This window comes from Triticum aestivum, chromosome 1D, assembly GCF_018294505.1.
Source record: "Triticum aestivum cultivar Chinese Spring chromosome 1D, IWGSC CS RefSeq v2.1, whole genome shotgun sequence".
NCBI lineage: Eukaryota > Viridiplantae > Streptophyta > Magnoliopsida > Poales > Poaceae > Triticum > Triticum aestivum.
The window spans coordinates 117,709,555-117,729,651 of record NC_057796.1 but is presented as its reverse complement, the minus strand read 5'-3'; the positions used below and the strand labels follow the sequence as shown (position 1 = coordinate 117,729,651).

General features: G+C 49.6%; 2 protein-coding genes across 2 annotated transcripts; one reads left to right on the top strand and one right to left on the bottom strand.

Moving 5' to 3' along the window:
- Positions 1-12,057: 12,057 nt before the first annotated feature.
- LOC123166605 (UDP-glycosyltransferase 73E1-like) lies at positions 12,058-13,654 on the bottom strand. Its single transcript, XM_044584419.1, has one exon. It carries the CDS (start codon positions 13,594-13,596, stop codon positions 12,118-12,120), a length of 1,479 nt encoding a protein of 492 aa, XP_044440354.1. The 5' UTR covers positions 13,597-13,654; the 3' UTR covers positions 12,058-12,117.
- Positions 13,655-14,347: 693 nt separating this feature from the next.
- LOC123166597 (mitogen-activated protein kinase kinase kinase 18-like) lies at positions 14,348-15,586 on the top strand. Its single transcript, XM_044584410.1, has one exon. The coding sequence runs from the start codon at positions 14,348-14,350 to the stop codon at positions 15,584-15,586; it is 1,239 nt and encodes a 412-aa protein (XP_044440345.1).
- The last annotated feature ends 4,511 nt before the right edge of the window (positions 15,587-20,097 follow it).

The following is a 20,097-nucleotide window of genomic DNA, read 5'->3' as shown; positions in this document are numbered from 1 at the left end:
GGAAGCTGCGCATGCATGCATAAGTCATCAATTACATTACCATAACCTGGACTAATAAGGGAAACCGAATATGCACAAGACAGTAACACTCACTTGAAGTTGTAAGGAAAGAGTATTATATCTTTGTTTTGATTTAATACCAACGATCGTAGCAAGTTGGCCTCGGCTTCTTTGGCATGTTTTTCAACCGTATATGCATCTATGAGATTTGTGTTAATGAACCCAATATCACCGATTTGTCTTTTCTTCAATTCGGCGATCTTCAATCTGCATAATATAGTGAGGATAATTATAAATACATGCAATGAAAGAGCTGACCTATATAGAGAGACTTAATGACAGAAGTAGTACTACTTACAGACAGTAGCAAGTGATCGTTGTTTTATCGAGGGCCTTTTGATTGTAAAACTGGAAGAAATCCTCAAATGGAACATTCAGCAGTTCAATTCCAACGAGGTCATGCTCCGGTTTAACTCTCAGCGTCAAAGTACTCATCCCATCAGACTCTCTGCAGGTTTTCATGTACCAATCATGTAATCTTCGCATCATCGTTGTTAGAGATCTTTCATCTTTGACGAGAGGCTTCCCGTAATGGTATTTGTGTTCGTCCACCTCCATGATTTCATAATGTACATCGTCGGGCAGGTAATCTCCAAGATTGCTATAACCGGCCACCATCCTCGGATCATTAGCGACGATGTCTTTTGACACCTTGAGCGGGGGGCACGATTGGTTCGCTTGTTCGCCGAGCTGGGCAATTTTTTTCCCAGCTCGTCGTTCTTTTAACCTTTGATCACTGACAGTACTTCCCGACCGCTCCGCTTCGGCATATGTCTTTGCAAGAATGCGCTCATAGTTGCCTCTCGGCGGAGACTTTGGTGGTTTTGTCAGGGCAGCCAGAGTGCGCTTTGCTTTCACCGGATCTACCTTCTCCTCCGGAGGTGGATGTTTCTTTGCTTTCACCCCTTCAAAGAAGTTTGTCACTTCGGCTCGCACGATCTTCCTGGTTTCCTCCTCGGTCCTCTCGTATGGTAACTTCTCTGGAGTCTTCAGAGAACGACCGAATCTGTATTGCCTCCCGCCTCTGGCAGCTGTACTGCTAGACGCCGGCAGAGCAGACGGAGCGGCCGTGGCTGTCTTCTTTCCTTGCTTACGAGGCGGAGGAGAAGGACTACGACGCGCCGGAGCAGCCGCAGCGGCGGCGGGTCTCTTCCGCCCTTGCTGACGAGGCGGAGAAGGAGGAGGCTGGCTGCTCTGGCGCGCCGGCGCAGGCGGAGAAGGAGGCGGAGTGCCGCCACGCGCCGGAGAAGGAGGCTGAGTGCCCTGATCACTCGCCGGAGGAGGAGGCGGAGTGCCGCCACGCGCTAGAGAAGGAGGCTGAGTGCCCTGATCACTCGCCGGAGGAGGAGGCGGAGGAGGAGGCGGAGTGCCCTTACTCGCCGGAGCCGTCCAGTTCGGAAGGTTGATGAGCTCCTTCCGCCATAGGCACGGAGTCTTCAGAGCTAAACCCAGCCGAGTCTCCCCTTCACCGGTAGGGTGGTCAAGCTGGAGGTCCTCAAATCCCTCCGTTATTTCATCCACCATCACCCTAGCATATCCTTCTGGAATCGGCCGGCAGTGGTAGGTTGCGCCGGGTTCAGGAGGTAAAACAGAGCCAACAGCCGCCTTGACTTTGAAGTTCTGCCATTGCGCCATAAGGTGGCAATGTTGAGACTCCGTGATAGCATCCACGGGGTAGCTAGCAGGAGCCGTCAAGACATGCTCCAGCTGAAGCAGCTCGGTGGAAGCCACGCTGCTTCTCCGCTGAGATGGCGGGTAGCTTCGGGGTAGTTTCGGCATGTCGATTGCTGTCTCGTTCCTCTAGCGCTTGAACCCTTTCGTGCAGCTTCTGAATTTGGGTCTGCTCCATTTTTTCCTCCTCTCCTGGCTTTTGTAACCGCCTGCGTCCGGAAAACCAGCCTTCCACGGAACGGAGCCTGGCGTGCCTCGTGTCCGTCCAGGGTGCTCAGGATTCCCGAGGGCCATTGTGAGCTCGTCGTTCTCTCTGTCTGGAACGAACGTCCCTTCCTGCGCTGCATCGATATATTGCTGAATCTTCTTGACTGGTATTCTCAAAAGCTCGTTCGTCCAAACGCACCTCCCTGATACAGGGTCCAAGGTTCCGCCAGCCCCGAAGAACCAAGTCCGGCAACGGTCTGTCCAGTTCATTGTCTGTGGTTCGATCCCTTTTTCAAGCAGATCATTCTCAGCCTTGGCCCACTTAGGCCGGGCTTTGAGGTAGCCACCTGACCCCGTGCGATGGTGAAGCTTCTTCTTCGCAGCATTCTTCTTGTTTGTCGCTGACATCTTCTTACTCTTTTCCGATGTCTTGTGGGCCACAAATGCGGGCCAGTGATCTCTGATCTTCTCATACCGGCCGATGAATTCTGGTGTCTCTTCTTTGTCGACAAACGTTTTCAGCTCATTCTTCCACCTCCTGAATAGGTCTGCCATCTTCTTAAGAGCATGAGACTTGATTAATTGCTCTTTAACTGGCTTCTCCGGATCCTCCTCTGGCGGTAGGGTGAAATTTGCCTTCAGCTCAGTCCAAAGATCATCTTTCTGCATATCATTGACATAAGACACCTCAGGGTCTTCCTTCTTAGGCTTATACCATTGGTGGATGCTGATCGGGATCTTGTCCCTAACTAGAACCCCGCACTGAGCAGCAAATGCATCCTTTGTCCGGATGGGTTCAATCGGTTGGCCGTCGCGCGCGATTGCTGTGATCTCAAACCTTTCATCCGAGCGCAACTTTCTCTTCGGGCCTCGTCTCTTTACCGCAGTTGTGCTCGATCCGGAGGGCTAGAAAAAAGAAGAAAGACGAGTGTTAATTAATATGTGTACATACCAAAACAATGAATGCATCAATTAGCTAGTCAGCACAGGCTTAACTAATATATTTACCTGGCCGGACTCTGTTCGGTCACCGGAGCCGTCACCACGGGCTCCTTCTTGCACCAGCATTGGGTCACCGGAGCCATCATAATCATGTCTTTCCTCCTCCACTCTTCGATCACCGTAGCCTGCTTCTTCACCCTGTTCTTCCAGACCATCATTGTCGTTAAGATACGACAAGATATCACCTCCGGCTAAGATTATGTCCCCCAACACCTCTTCTGCTTGCTCGTCTCGTCCGTGCTCCATTGTTTCTGCAAATATTACAACATGGCAATTATTACACAAACATGACAGCAGGTGGTTAGTGCAAACGTAGACCTAGCTTATTCCGGGTTTGGGGTGGCCTCGGCAACGCTTCAAGGGTAGGGGCGCGGCGGGAGGGGGTAGGAGACCGACATCGTTTTTTTTCTAGGGTTTGGGTGTCCTCGAGAGTTTTGGTCGAGCGAGAGGGCCGGGGGGTGCTCCCGTGGTATAAGTTATCACGGTCGAGAGGGGGTATAAATATCGACCGTCCATCATGTCGAAGTTATCTGGGAGGGAGTTATATATATCGACAACGACGACATACATACATGGGAAAATAATGTTATCGGGGAGGGGGTATATCGACCCCCCCCCCACGTGTTGAAGTTATCGGGAGGGGGTTATATCGACAACGACAATGAACGTACATGGGAAAATAATATTATTGGGGAGGGGGTATATCGACCCCCCCTCGTGTTGAAGTTATCGGGAGAGGGGTATATCGACGACGACAGACCCGATAAAACATAAGAAAACGAAGAAGAAACAAAAAGAGGAGAAGAAGAAAAGGAATAGAGGAGAAGATCGAAGAAAAAAAGAAGAAAAAAAGAGGAGAAGAAGAAAGGAATAGAGGAGAGAAGAAGAAAAAATAGAATTTTCTATTTTTCTTCTTCTCTTCTATTCCTTTCTTCTTCTCCTCTTCTTTTTCTTCTTTTTCCTCTTCTTATTTATTTCTCCTCTTCTTCCTCTCCTCTTCTTCTCCTTTCTTCCTCTTCTTATTTTCCTTTTTCCTCTCATTCATAAAAAAATGTTCAAATAGAAAATTTCGAAAAAAAGTAAAGGTTTTGCCTAATGCATTGTTCATATGAATATACAAACATTTGCATATTCTACAATAATTAATATCACCAAAAAAATCTATGAACAGAAAAAAAATCCTAACTTTTCTAAAAATCTATCTTTTGCATATATACATGAACATATACACAGAGAACATATATACATGAACATACATATATATACACAGAGAACATATATACATGAACATACATATATACATTTTTATAAAAATGCAATAAAAAGACAGGGAGGAAGGGGGCAGTGCCGGCCCTGACCAAGGCGACGGCGGCGCGTCGGGGCAGGGGCAGAGGCGACGGCGGCGTGGTCGGGGCAGGGGCAGAGGCGTCGGCGGCGAAGGGCGGGGCAGGGCAACGGCGACGACGGGGACGGGCCGGGGCGGCGCGCGTCGGGGCAGGGGCGCGGCTGACGGCGAGGGCGCGGGCAACGGCGACGGCGACGACGGGCACGGGCGACGGCGACGGCGGGGGCGGCGGGCGGCGTCGGGGCAGCCTGGCGGCGTCGGGGCGGCGGGCGGCGTCGGGGCAGCCTGGCGGCGTCGGCGTCGTCGGGGCAAACTGCAGATGAACTCTGAAAAATTTCCTAAGTGTTTGCTTATATAGCAAAGCCTTTAGTCCCGGTTCGTGGCACCAACCGGGACTAAAGGTAGGCATTAGTCCCGGTTGGTGCCACCAACCGGGACCAAAGCCCTCTTTTCAGCAGCGCAAAGGGCGGGAAGCGGCGGCCTTTGGTCCCGGTTGGTGGCACCAACCGGGACTAAAGGGGGGCATTCGGTCCCGGTTGGTGCCACGAACCGGTACCAATGCACCCCTTTAGTCCCGGTTGGTGGCACCAACCGGGACCAAAGGCCTCTTGCTGCCCGCGTCGCGGCCAAAAGTTTAGTCCCACCTCGCTAGCCGAGGGGCGCCCGCACCAGTTTAAAAGCCCCGGCGCGGCTGCTGTCTCGAACTCCTCTCTATAGCAGGCTTCTGGGCCTAACTTTGGCGCGCTGCCCGTTGAGCCCTCTAGCCCTTCTGGGCCTGTATTTGCAAACCCGAGGGTTGGAAGGCCCAGCGGGCAGCGCCCCAACAATTTTTTTTGCTGTATTTAGTTTTTTTGTTTTCTTTTTTGCTTTATTTATTTTGTTTTGTTTCTACTTACAACAAAAAACTTATTTATTTTATTTTATTTTGTTTCTAATTACTTATTTATTTTACTTTATGATAATTCTTTTTGCTATTAAAGTTTCTATCAAAAAAAGTTCTTTATGAAAATTCTTTTTGCTGTATTTAGTTTTTTTGTTTTCTTTTTTGCTTTATTTATTTTGTTTTGTTTCTACTTACAACAAAAAACTTATTTATTTTATTTATTTTGTTTCTAATTACTTATTTATTTTACTTTATGATAATTCTTTTTGCTATTAAAGTTTCTATCAAAAAAAGTTCTTTATGAAAATTCTTTTTGCTTTTAATGATTTTGAACAGAAAATACTTCGATAATTTTAGTTGCATCAATTTTATATGATTTTAGTTTCAATAATACTAGAGGTTTCTTATAATGTTTTGAACAGAAAATACTTTGTTAATTTTAGTTTCATAAATTTTATTAAAGTTTATTTTATTTTGTCGTAACACAAGAAGTCCGGAGTTGTAATAAGTTATTAAAAATAAAAAAGAGGCGCAATGCTCGTTGATTTGCTTCAAGCCTTTCGGAATAGTGTAGACTGCACTGCACATAGCTCCATGCAGTCTACCTTATTCCTCAAGGCTTGAAGCTAAGCAACGTGAGCATTGCGCCTCTTCTTCATCGTCTCTGCACTCAGGGCTTATAAACCGCTCCTAGTGCCTCTCAGCTAGCGAGGTGGGACTAAAAAACTGCTTAGTAAGAAACTCTAGTACCGGTTCGTGCCACGAACCGGTACTAAAGGTGCTCGTGGGGCCACAGCCTCATTAGTACCGGTTCGTGGCACCAACCGGGACCAAAGGGTGGAATTGGTCCCGGTTCGTGCCACCAACCGGGACCAATGGCCTTGCACAGCGGCGTGGTGGTGGGAGTTTAGTCCCACCTCGCTAGCTGAGAGAGAGCCGCACCTGTTTATAAGGTGCGGTGCGCCTGAGCTGTCGAGCTCCTCTCTAAAGCAGGCTTACGGGCCTAACCTCTCTGTACATGCCTGTGGGCCTACTGGGCCTTCTGCGGGCCTGAATCCTGGCCCATGGATGGGTTTCTAATCGTATTCAGGCCGTGGTGGCCCAGTAGGTGGCATAATTTTTAATTTTTGGCCTGTTATTTTTCATGCATTTACTAATTATTTTGAGCTATAAGACCCTAAAATTGAAAAGCATTTCAAATGAACTCTGAAAAGGTTGAAAGTTGGCATGGTATCATCATTTCATCCACATAGCATGTGCAAGAAAGTTGAGAGGGTTACGGCAAAAACTAGATGCACTTCGTGTACAAAACGGACAATGGTATCATACTCGTCTGTTACAAAGTTGGCATGGTATCATCATAATAGTTGCGGGAGAAAGTCTTCACTTTTTCTTCGCTTGTGTCATTTGCTTATTGCGCCGTAACCATGGATAATCTTCATCGTTTATCAGGATGCTTGGGTCAGCCTTGACTTTGAAGGGAGGAATTTCATGAAACTTTTCATAATCTTCAGACATGTCTGTCTTGCCCTCCACTCCCACAATGTCCCTTTTTCCTGAAAGAACTATGTGGCGCTTTGGCTCATCGTATGATGTATTCGCTTCCTTATCTTTTCTTTTTCTCGGTCTGGTAGACATGTCCTTCACATAGATAACCTGTGCCACATCATTGGCTAGGACGAACGGTTCGTCAGTGTACCCAAGATTGTTCAGATCCACTGTTGTCATTCCGTACTGTGGGTCTACCTGTACCCCGCCTCCTGACAGATTGACCCATTTGCACTTAAACAAAGGGACCTTAAAATCATGTCCGTAGTCAAGTTCCCATATGTCCATTATGTAACCATAATATGTGTCCTTTCCCCTCTCGGTTGCTGCATCAAAGCGGACACCGCTGTTTTGGTTGGTGCTCTTTTGATCTTGGGCGATCGTGTAAAATGTATTCCCATTTATCTCGTATCCTTTGTAAGTCAATACAGTCGAAGATGGTCCCCTGGACAACGAGTACAACTCATCACAAACAGTGGTGTCACCTCTGAGACGTGTTTCCAACCAACTGCTGAAAGTCCTGATGTGTTCACATGTAATCCAGTCGTCACACTGCTCCGGGTGTTTGGAGCGCAGACTGTTCTTGTGTTCATCGACATACGGGGTCACCAAGGTAGAGTTCTGTAGAACTGTGTAGTGTGCTTGAGACCAAGAATATCCGTCCCTGCATATTATTGAGTCCCCTCCAAGCGTGCCTTTTCCAGTCAGTCTCCCCTCATACCGCGATTTAGGGAGACCTATCTTCTTAAGGCCAGGAATGAAGTCAACACAAAACCCAATGACATCCTCTGTTTGATGGCCCATGGAGATGCTTCCTTCTGGCCTAGCGCGGTTACAGACATATTTCTTTAGGACTCCCATGAACCTATCAAAGGGGAACATATTGTGTAGAAATACGGGCCCCAGAATGACAATCTCGTCGACTAGATGAACTAGGACGTGCGTCATGATATTGAAGAAGGATGGTGGGAACACCAGCTCGAAACTGACAAGACATTGCGCCACATCACTCCTTAGCCTTGGTATGATTTCTGGATCGATCACCTTCTGAGAGATTGCATTGAGGAATGCACATAGCTTCACAATAGCTAATCGGACGTTTTCCGGTAGAAGCCCCCTCAATGCAACCGGAAGCAGTTGCGTCATAATCACGTGGTAGTCATGAGACTTTAGGTTCTGGAACTTTTTCTCTGGCATATTTATTACTCCCTTTATATTCGACGAGAAGCCAGTCGGGACCTTCATACTGAGCAGGCATTCAAAGAAGATTTCTTTCTCTTCTTTCGTAAGAGCGTAGCTGGCAGGACCTTCATACTGCTTCGGAGGCATGCTGTCTTTTTCGTGCAAACGTTGCAGGTCCTCCCGTGCCTCAGGTGTATCTTTTGTCTTCCCATACACGCCCAAGAAGCCTAGCAGGTTCACGCAAAGGTTCTTCGTCACGTGCATCACGTCGATTGAAGAGCGGACCTCTAGCTCTTTCCAGTAGGGTAGGTCCCAAAATATAGATTTCTTCTTCCACATGGGTGCATGTCCCTCAGCGTCATTCGGAACAGCTAGTCCGCCGGGACCCTTTCCAAAGATTACATGTAAATCATTGACCATAGCAAGTACGTGATCACCGATACGCATGGCGGGCTTCTTCCGGTGATCTGCCTCGCCTTTGAAATGCTTGCCTTTCTTTCGACATTGATGGTTGGTCGGAAGAAATCGACGATGGCCCAGGTACACATTCTTCCTGCATTTGTCCAGGTATATACTTTCAGTGTCATCTAAACAATGCGTGCATGCGTGGTATCCCTTGTTTGTCTGTCCTGAAAGGTTACTGAGAGCGGGCCAATCGTTGATGGTTACAAACAGCAACGCGTGCAGGTTAAATTCCTCCTGTTTGTACTCATCCCACGTACGTACACCGTTTCCATTCCACAGCTGTAAAAGTTCTTCAACTAATGGCCTTAGGTACACATCAATGTCGTTGCCGGGTTGCTTAGGGCCTTGGATGAGAACTGGCATCATAATGAACTTCCGCTTCATGCACATCCAAGGAGGAAGGTTATACATACATAGAGTCACGGGCCAGGTGATGTGATTGCTGCTCTGCTCCCCGAAAGGATTAATGCCATCCGTGCTTAAACCAAACCATACGTTCCTTGGGTCAGCTGCAAACTCAGCCCAGTACTTTCTCTTGATTTTTCTCCACTGCGACCCGTCAGCGGGTGCTCTCAACTTCCCGTATTTCTTACGGTCCTCACTGTGCCATCGCATCAACTTGGCATGCTCTTCGTTTCTGAACAGATGTTTCAACCGTGGTATTATAGGAGCATACCACATCACCTTCGCAGGAACCCTCTTCCTAGGGGGCTGGCCGTCAACATCACCAGGGTCATCTCGTCTGATCTTATACCGCAATGCACCGCATACTGGGCATGCGTTCAGATCCTTGTACGCACCGCGGTAGAGGATGCAGTCATTAGGGCATGCATGTATCTTCTGCACCTCCAATCCTAGAGGGCACACGACCTTCTTTGCTGCGTATGTACTGTCGGGCAATTCGTTATCCTTTGGAAGCTTCTTCTTCAATATTTTCAATAGCTTCTCAAATCCTTTGTCAGGCACAGCATTCTCTGCCTTCCACTGCAGCAATTCCAGTACGGTACCGAGCTTTGTGTTGCCATCTTCGCAATTGGGGTACAACCCTTTTTTGTGATCCTCTAACATGCGATCGAACTTCAGCTTCTCCTTTTGACTTTTGCATTGCGTCCTTGCATCGACAATGACCCGGCGGAGATCATCATCATCGGGCACTGGTTCCTCTTGATCTTCAGCAGCTTCCCCCCTTGCAGCATCATTGGGCACATCGTCTGGTTCCTCTTGATCTTCAGCAGCTTCCCCCGTTGCAGCATCACCGTATTCAGGGGGCACATAGTTGTCATCGTCCTCTTCTTCTTCGCCGTCTTCCATCATAACCCCTATTTCTCCGTGCCTCGTCCAAACATTATAGTGTGGCATGAAACCCTTGTAAAGCAGGTGGGTGTGAAGGATTTTCCGGTCAGAGTAAGACTTCGTATTCCCACATATAGGGCATGGACAACACATAAAACCATTCTGCTTGTTTGCCTCAGCCACTTCGAGAAAATCATGCACGCCCTTAATGTACTCGGAGGTGTGTCTGTCACCGTACATCCATTGCCGGTTCATCTGCGTGCATTATATATAATTAAGTGTGTCAAAAACCATTACAGAACATCATGAATAGATAATTAAGTGACCAAATTAATAGAAGTTCATCATCACATTAAACCAAAGTACATACATAGTTCTTATCTAACAACATATATATAGCTCTCCAGAGCATCTAATTAATTAAACCATACATTGAAACTATGTAAAACATTTCAATGCGAAAACAAATGCGATCATAATCGCAACCAAGGTAACAATTGATCCAACGACATAATGATACCAAGCCTCGGTATGAATGGCATATTTTCTAATCTTTCTAATCTTCAAGCGCATTGCATCCATCTTGATCTTGTGATCATCGACGACATCCGCAACATGCAACTCCAATATCATCTTCTCCTCCTCAATTTTTTTTATTTTTTTCCTTCAAGTAATTGTTCTCTTCTTCAACTAAATTTAACCTCTCGACAATAGGGTCGGTTAGAATTTCCGGTTCAACCACCTCCTAGATAAATAAAATCTATGTCACGTTGGTCGGTATATTTGTCATAAACAATAAATGAACCAAATAGTTATAAAAAGATAATATATACCACATCCGAATCATAGACAGGATGAGGGCCGACGGGGGCGGATACCAAAACCATCGCACTATGTAATAAGAAGGAATAATAAAAGTAACAAAATTAGACAAGTAACTATCTAAAGTAAGAATTTTTTCCTTTCAGAAAGAAGATAAGAACAAGAGGCTCACCACGGTGGTGCTGGCGACGAGATCGGCGCGGGCGATCGACGGCGGTGAAGACGGGGACGGGACGTGACGGACCGCTAAACCTAGACAAATCTCGGGGAAAATGGAGCTCGGAGGTCGAGTTTCGAGAGGAGAAAGATTAACTAGTGTGGCTCAGACATTTTATCGAACACCTCATGTGCATAGGAGGTGAGCTAGAGCACCCAAATGCCCTCCCCTCGCCGGCCAGAAAAAACAGAGCACTCTGGAGTGCTCTGCTGTGGCGATGGGGTATATATAGGGAACTCTTTGGTCCCGGTTCGTGGCACCAACCGGGACTAAAGGCCTTTGGTCCCGGTTGGTGCCACGAACCGGGACCAATGCCCCCTTTAGTCCCGGTTGGTGGCACCAACCGAGACCAAAGGCCTTGTGCTGCCCCGCGTCAAAAGTTTAGTCCCACCTCGCTAGTTGAGAGGGCTCGAGAGTGGTTTATAAGCGCTGCTGCGCCCACCCTCTCGCGCTCCTCTCAACTGCAGGCTTTCGGGCCTAACCGTTCTCTTTGCCTGTGGGGCCTACCGGGCCTTCTGCGGGCCTGAATCCTGGCCCACTGATGGGTTTCAAGTCGTATTCAGGCCGTGGTGGCCCAGTAGGTGGCATAATTTTTTTTCTCTGTTTTTTGTTTTCTCTTTTGCTTTATTTGTTTTGTTTTGTTTCTACTTACAACAAAAAACTTATTTATTTTATTTCTAATTTCTTATGTATTTTACTTTAATTATTTTATTTTTATTTATTTTACTGCTGCTATTTTTATTTATTTTACTGCTGCTATTTTTATTTAATTTATTAAGGTTTATTTATTTTAGTTACTATAGTTTATTTTATTAAGGTTTATTTATTTTATTTACTATAAAAAATGAACATAGATACGCCTATAGAGAAAATTCAACCTAAATTCATAATAAATTTCTATGAAATTCAAAGAAATTTACCGTGAATTTAGGTCAAATTCCCTGTATAAGGGCATCTATTTTCATTTTGAGAGGAGCTCAACAAGGCAGAGAGGGACGGGCTTATAAACTGGTGTGAGCGCCCTTCGGTTGGCGAGGTGGGACTAAACACTGGCCGCAACTAGGACCAGCCCTTTAGTCCCGGTTTGTGGTATGAACCGGGACTAAAGGGTGGTGGGCCAGGAGCGTGGCCCATTGGTCCCGATTTGTCCCACCAACCAGGTCCAAAGGGGCCGGACGAACCGGGACCAATGCCCCCACGAGGCCCGGCAGGCCCCTGGCCGCACGAACCGGGACCAATGCTCGCATTAGTCCCGGTTCGTGATTGAACCGGGACTAATGTGAATATTGCCCTGTGACCAAAGCCCAGTTTTCTACTAGTGTAAGTTCTTCGAGATACATGCAAAAATTTCTTTTTTTGCCTTTTCTTTTTTCTTTCTTAAATATTATGTCACTTGACTGAGATTTGGTTAAGTCTCGATGATTAAGACCTACCCACGCTTGTATTAGACACAACTTCATCCTTTTCATTATTCGCAAGCTCTGCGAGATGCTGAATCATGCCCACCAGGTCACTGTCCGAGGACCCGCCTTTTGCCATGGACTCCCTCGCCTTCGCTGCGAGCTCCATTGCCTTTGCCCGCACTGCCGCCCCGTCGTCCATCAGCTTGGCCACCGTCCTTACGACATCGTCTGCCCAAACCTGCACTGCCGGTGTCTCAGGGTCCAGGAATACGTGGGTCGACGGCACCTTCACACCGACACGGACACCAGCGCCAAGCACGTCGACGACTAACTTCTCGTTCAGGAACTGGTCAGCAAAGTGAGGCCAGGTCAGAAGCGGCACGCCATTGGAAAGAGACTCCAGCGTGGAGTTCCAGCCACAGTGCGTCAAGAAGCCGCCCACCGCCGGGTGCGACAGGATGGTCATCTGCGGTGCCCACCCACGGATGACCAGGCCGCGGCACTCCACCCGCGCGTCGAATCCGGCGTCCACGTCGTCGCCCTCCTTGGCCACCCAGACGAACGGCCTCTCCGACGCCTCCAGCCCGGCGGCGAGCTCGGCGACCTGCGGCGGCAACAAGCGGGCGATGCTGCCGAAGCTGACGTAGAGCACGGATCGTGGAGGCCTCGCGTCGAGCCAGGAGCTGATACGGCCCGCGTCCATGGCCGCGCGATCGCCTCTCCCGGCCGTCGTCTCGCTGTCGGAGTCTAGGAGGCAGAGTGGTCCGACCGCCCACACCTTTCGGTCGAGCGCCCCCGCGTAGCCCTCGACGAACGCGCCTTCGAAGGCCGCGCGCGTGTTGACGACGAAGCCGTCGGCGGTGGCCTCGGCATCGAGCGTCTCGCGCCGTTGCGCCTCCAGCCCTGGCCACTGGAAGAACCCGAGCGACATCGCCTTGTTCACGACCGTGCGCACCGGGAAGTTGGGCACCTCGAACGGCTCGAACTCGCCGGAGGCGCGGTCGCGCACACCGTGCTTGGCCAGGTTATGCGCCGCGAGGAGGAAGAACGCGGACGGACCGTGGAACACGAACCGTGGGATGCCGAGCCGTCGAGCGATTTCCGCCGTCCACGGGTTGCAGGTGTCGGCGACCAGGCAGTCAGGCCGCCGCGGCAGCGCGCGGAGGTACGCCTCGAGCGGGCCCGCGAGCAGCCACATGGCGTCGTAGAAAAGCTTGATATGCGACAGGTCACCGACCATGTCGTGGCTCTCGCAGCCCTCTGGCAGGCCCGCCGCGGCCGACGGGAAGTCGAGCTCGGCGAAGTCGACGGCGAGCCCCGCGCGGCGGGCGTGCTCCAGGGCGGCTCTGTTGCGCGCGGCGTTGACGGGCGTCAGGACAACGGTGACGCGCGTGCCGCCGCGCCCGGCGATGAGCCGCGCCAGGTCCACCGTGGGGATCACGTGGCCCTGCGCAAGGAGCGGCACCAGCACGAAGTGTAGCGGCGGCGCCATGTCCATGTCCGTTGGGCTGCCGGCTGTGCCACAGCTGCTCAGCCAGGCATGTCATATATGTACCCGTCGGAGGTTAATGCCAAAGAAGCATCTCGAGGTGCAGTGCAGGCCTTGGCAAGAACCACAAGTGGACAAGTACCTCGGCGGCAAACGCGGAGAGCATTTCGTTGCGACGACGACGTGCATTAGCGCGCGGATGGGATTGGCCGCCAACTGGAGGAGCAGGAGGTAGCCACGGCTTCGGTGCCGGGCTCTGGTGGACACCGGAAAGCACCGAAGTAGCTAGCGTTTGTGCCAGGCGTTATTCTGTGATGACGCATGCGTGGAGAGAAGCTTCTTTGGCCGTTTCAATCAGGATGCGAAGTGACCGGCACCACTCGCTTGTCGGTACTATTCCGCTGTTGAAAGGAGGAATAATGTGGTCTACATCTTGTGTCCTCGTTGTTTCTCGCTTCTACTTTCCCTGCTGGCACTTGTTTCACCATATATATAGACTCAACAGGTGGATGACTAACCAAACCCTAATCGTGTTCTCCACATTTGGCACGTTTGATTCCTATTAAACTCGAAGTTTACACACACGAAAAAACACGCGTTCCATTTACCCGCTAGTTTTCCCTGCCTGCACAACATGCATATGGAAGGAAAACCTCTGCACTGTGTTCAAAAATATGGAAGGAAAACCTGGTTAAACTTGTGTTCCCTTCCTAAATAAGCTCCACGTTGCTAAACTTCCCAACCGGCCATACTGGCCCACATGTCAATGAGCTATCGCCACGCGCTACCTACCCTGCCCCCTTTCACACCGCATGCAGATTGCCTGCCTGCCTGCATGCCAGCTTCCCGCTATGAATACCTTCCGCACCAGACCGATCGACGTACCACTGGGTGGCATTCCCAACACACAAACATGAAACACACCACCGACGCCGGGAGAAAGCTAGCAATGGCTGCACCGACCAACGGGGGCAGCGGCTGGACGCTGCTCCGCCCGCTCTGCCAAGGCGCGTCCGGAGCTGCTGTATCTCTCGCGGAAGACGCGGCCTCTGGGGAGCTCTTCGTCGTGAAGTCGGCGGCTGCCGGGGATGCCGCGCAGCTGCGTCGCGAATGGGGCATCATGTCCGGCCTATCCTCCCCGCACGTCGTCAAGTGCCTAGGGTTCCGCTCGATCGGGGCGCTGGATCACCTGCTGCTGGAGTTCGCGCCCGGCGGATCACTCGCCGACGTGGCGGCGGCGGCAAGGGACGACGGAGGTTGTCACCAGCGGCGCGGGCTCGAGGAAGGCGCCGTAAGGGCTTACGCGGCGGACGTGCTGAGGGGGCTGGATTACCTCCACGAGAAGCTCATGGTGCACGGGGACGTCAAGGGAAGGAACGTGGTGGTCGGCGCCGACGGGCGGGCCAAGCTCGCCGACTTTGGCTGCGCGAGGGCGGCGGGTGATACAAAGCGGCCGTTCGGCGGCACGCCGAGGTTCATGGCACCCGAGGTGGCGCGCGGGGAGGAGCAGGGTCCCCCGGCGGACGTGTGGGCGCTGGGGTGCACCGTCCTCGAGATGGCCACGGGCGGTCGCGTCCCGTGGGGAGACGCGGATGATAACGTGCTCGCCGTGCTGCACCGAATCGGGTTCACCGACGCCCTACCGGAGGTGCCACAGTGGCTCTCGCCGGAGGCTAAGGACTTCCTGGGCCGGTGCTTGCGGAGGCGCGCCTCTGACCGTGCCACGGCGGCGCAGCTCCTAGAGCACCCATTCGTGGCACTGGCAACGCCAATCAAGAAAGAGGAGGAAGCGGTGAAGAAGCGTACATGGGAGTCTCCGACGAGCACGCTGGACGCGGCACTTTGGGAGTCAGACTTTGAGCCCGACGACGACGATGACGACGTGGAGGGCATGTCGTCGAATAGCCCGGTCGGCAGGATCAGGGAATTGGCGTGCACCGGCCTGCCGTTGCCCGACTGGGAGCACGAACAAGGCTGGATCGAAGTCTGCAGCTGTTAATTGATGGATTTTAGCGTGTTCAGTCAAATAAGGACTCGAAACGGAGGCTGGATCGGCGATCGTCGCGAAATGTCGGCCGATGATGTCGTTAGGCAGTCCTCGAGATTTTGTAGTACAGAGCAGCAGCAGCAGCAGCCGAGCTCTTCAGTGATACTGTACAAGGCAGGGTGTGTGAAGCGTAGGGTCAGTAGCTATAGGAGTGATGCGTAGTGATCTCAGAACGCATGCATTCTCCTAGAGCTGTTCAATGGCGCCCCCAGCTTTGATATAATTGTGAAGAATGTTTTTTAAGTAGAAGGCTTAGATTGAGAGGAAAATAGTTGTTGTCTCCCTCAGATTTTCATGATTTTCTGCTGGATCTTTTGCCTACCTCCGCCGCGAAGTTGCAACCAGGATAAACTAGGCCACTGATAGGCGCCGGTGCGCCGGCCAAAATTGCGGCCGGTCGCATCGCGCACATACGATTTGACTATTTTAATCCCGTCTGATTGAAATGGTGAGATAAAAAGTTGTCCGGGTAGTTTCTTTCTTTGCTCATGTACGCACGTCGTGGCGCTTGTCCCACGTGCATCAACGCCATGCCGTGCATGCTGCATGTTGTTGCGTGCGTGGAGCCCACCCCAACGATGCTACACTTCTCACTACTATCTACACAGGGAGTCTGTAGTTGTTTTTAGAATGTATCATCTATGTCGGCAAAACTTCATAACAAAACCTACAAATCAAAGCAAAAAAAATTATATATAGCATTGTAGCATAAACTAAAAAACCGAAACCATGAAAGCAAAAATGGTGTATGTTTCCAGCATATTCCCCATATTTCTACAACTGAAAAAGTGTTGAACATGTGTACATATACGTAGGTCTGGGTTCTGTATGCAGTACCTGTAGTATCTGTCTCCCTCTGTATGTACGTGTATCTAAGAAGACAAGATACGGTCGCACCCCTTGTACCTATATATATGTACCTAGTGCACGATCAATCAATTATCGATGCACCAAATCATTCTCCATATGGTATCTATCGCAAGTCGATCTTCCAGCTTCCGCTAACCCTAGCCGCTGCCTCGGGCCGCCGCCGCCGCCGCGACCTCCCGCCGCCGCCGCCGCCCCAAGCCGCCGCCACCACCCTTCCTCCCCGCGCGCCACCTCCCCACCGCGCGTGTAACGCCCACGATGCGGCTATATCTCCCACGTGTCGAGGCACGACTTAGAGGCATAACCGCATAGTGGTTTTGTCGCAAGAAGGGTCATCTTCACACAATCCCATGTAATGAACAAGAATGGGATAAAGAGTTGGCTTACAATCGCCACTTCACACAATACATAAATATAATTCATACATCATCCAAAATACACACATAGACCGACTACGGTCAAGATCCAAATGAAAATAAGATAACCCCAAATGCTAGATCCCCGATCGTCCCAACTGGGCTCCACTACTGATCATCAGGAAAAGACACATAGTAACGACCACGTTCCTCATCGAACTCCCGAGATCGATCCCATCATCTGCACTGGCATCGTTGGCACCTGCAACTGTTTTGGTAGAATCTGTGAGTCACGAGGATTCAGCAATCTCACACCCGCGAGATCAAGACTATTTAAGCTTATAGGAAATGATAGTGTAATGAGGTGGAGCTGCAGCAGGCAATAAGCATATATGGTGGCTAACATGCGCAAAAGAGAGCGAGAAGAGAAGCAATGGAGCGGACGTCATCTAGCAATGACCAAGAAGTGATCCTGAACTCCTACTTACGTCATTCATAACTCAAACCGTGTTCACTTCCTGCGCTCCACCGAGAAGAGACCATCACGGCTACGCACACAGTTGATGTATTTTAACTGGGTCAAGTGACAAGTTCTCTACAACCGGACATTAACAAATTCCCATCTGCCTCATAACCGCGGGCACGGCTTTCGAAAGATAATACCCTGCAGGGGTGTCCCAACTTAGCCCATCATAAGCTCTCACGGTCAACGAAGGATAAACCTTCTCCCGGAAAGACCCGACCAGTCTCGGAATCCCGGTTTACAAGACATTTCAACAATGGTAAAACAAGACCAGCTAAGCCGCCCGAATGTGCCGACAAATCCCGATAGGAGCTGCACATATCTCATTCTCAGGGCACACCGGATGGGCAAGACGTCGGGTTGGCATAGACCCTGGTTGCCCAGGGGGCGCCGGACATCGCCCAGTTTGGGCCAGCACTCGAAGGAGCACTGGTCCGGGGGTTTAAAATAAAAATGACCCTCGGGCTCTAGAAAACCCGGGGGAAAAGGCTTAGGTGGCAAATGGTAAAACCAAGGTTGGGCCTTGCTGGAGGAGTTTTATTCAAGGCGAACTTTCAAGGGGGTCCCATAAATCACCCGACCGCGTAAGGAACGCAAACTCAAGGAACATAATACCGGTATGACAGAAACTAGGGCGGCAAGAGTGGAACAAAACACCAGGCATAAGGCCGAGCCTTCCACCCTTTATCAAATATATAGATGCATTAATTAAATAAGAGATATTGTGATATCCCAACATATCCATGTTCCGACATGGAACAAACTTCAACTTCACCTGCAACTAGCAACGCATAAGAAGGGCTGAGCAAAAGCGGTAACATAGCCAAACAACGGTTTGCTAGGAAAGGATGGTTAGAGGCTGACATGGCAAAATGGGAGACATGATATAGCAAGTGATAGGTAGCGTAGCATGGCAATAGAGCGAACAACTAGCAAAGCAAAGATAGAAGTGATTTCGAGGGGTGGTCATCTTGCCTGCAAGGTTCTCAGAGTTGTCGAAAGCTTGATCCTCGTAAGCGTACTCAACAGGTTCCTCGTTCACGAACTCGTCTCCCGGCTCTACCCAAGACATGAATACAAGCAACGGAACCACAATCAATCACGAGAAATGCACAAGCAACATGATGCAACACATGTATGATATGCGAGATATGATATGCGATGCATATGCGTGCTCCGAAAGGAAAAATGATGAACAAGGCAGTAACTTGGCAAACCAAACATGCCACTGAAAAGATGAGATGATTTCGGTTGAAATCGATATAAAGATCACCGGAAACGGATGCACGGTTTGCAAATGGCAAGCAAAACAAAAATGACACGAATCTGTGATTAACAGCATGATAGCACTTAGAATGCAACAAGCAACACTGCTACAGCACTCCAATATAGAAACAAAGCATATGACAGAAATCTACAGGAGATGCTTGACAAAAGATGAACACTGAGCTACGGCTAGTTCATAACATATCAAGCTCAAACAAGCATGGCAAAAGTGCAAAAGATAACAGGTTCACAGACTGAAATTACTGGACATGGCAGAAAACAGCATCAGGTAGCAATGTTCAGAACATGCAATAAACATGCTACAGGAACTTAATATAGCAAAACAAGGCATGGAAGTGTTCTACTAAATGCATATGAAAAAAGTCCCTTACTGACCATAAGCCAAAAAGGACCAGAAGATATGATGGCAAGCATGTAAACATAACAAGTTTCGTTAACAAGTTTCAGACTTAACAGAAAACAGAGCAAGACAGAAATAATAATATGAAGGCCTCTTTGTGAGCTTGATGCACTCACTACAGAGCAATGCATGACAAAACAAGCATACCTACAGCAATATGGCATGTTTATGAAGCTATCCATGGCAAGAACAAAAGCATAGCATGTATGGATCAACTACAACAAGCTTGGCAAAATAGCATATCACGTGAAGAATCTGCCAGAAATATTTTATAGCAAAAGTAGAGCAAGATTGAGTCATGCTATGGCACTCCATAATTGCAAACAAGGGAAGGAATGGATCAATTACAACAATATCTCCAAAACATCCTTACTGAACATCTCCAAAATATGCATGGATCTCTCTGTAGCATCAAGTTTACATGGCAACAAAATAACAGCAGACAAGGACTTAAAGAAATCACAAGTCCCTGAAATCAGAAACATTATAGGGCCTAGTTTGCATGCTTGTGCTAGCCACCACAGAGATCACAAAAATACATGGCATACACCACTTGGAAGATGGCATGGAATACAACAAAACACATGTAGAGCTCATGCCCATAAGATGCACAGATTAAATGATACAAAAATGACAAATCTCCAAGTTCTGCTAAGAACCAGCAGATAACAGCAACTAGCACTCTTGCAACAGAGATTTGGGCATCAAGATGGCCTCTAATGAACATGGTGCAATTTAACAAAATGTAGAGCATCACGAGGCGAACAAATTGACATATTACACGCGTGAAACGGAGCTATATGCAGAGAGTTACGATGCTATGAACAGGTGCACTTGCTGTAACAGAAAAAGACTTAGAAGATTCTCGGGCTTGGGGAAAGTCAAACGTACGTTCTTCCAGATCCGATCCAGATCGAGGCCGGGGTCCCGAGCGGCGGCGCGGGCGGCCTTCACCGGAGAGAGGAGGGAGAGGCCGGAGGGGCGGCGTCGGCCGGGGACGGCGGGGCTGCGCCGGCGGCGGGTGGTC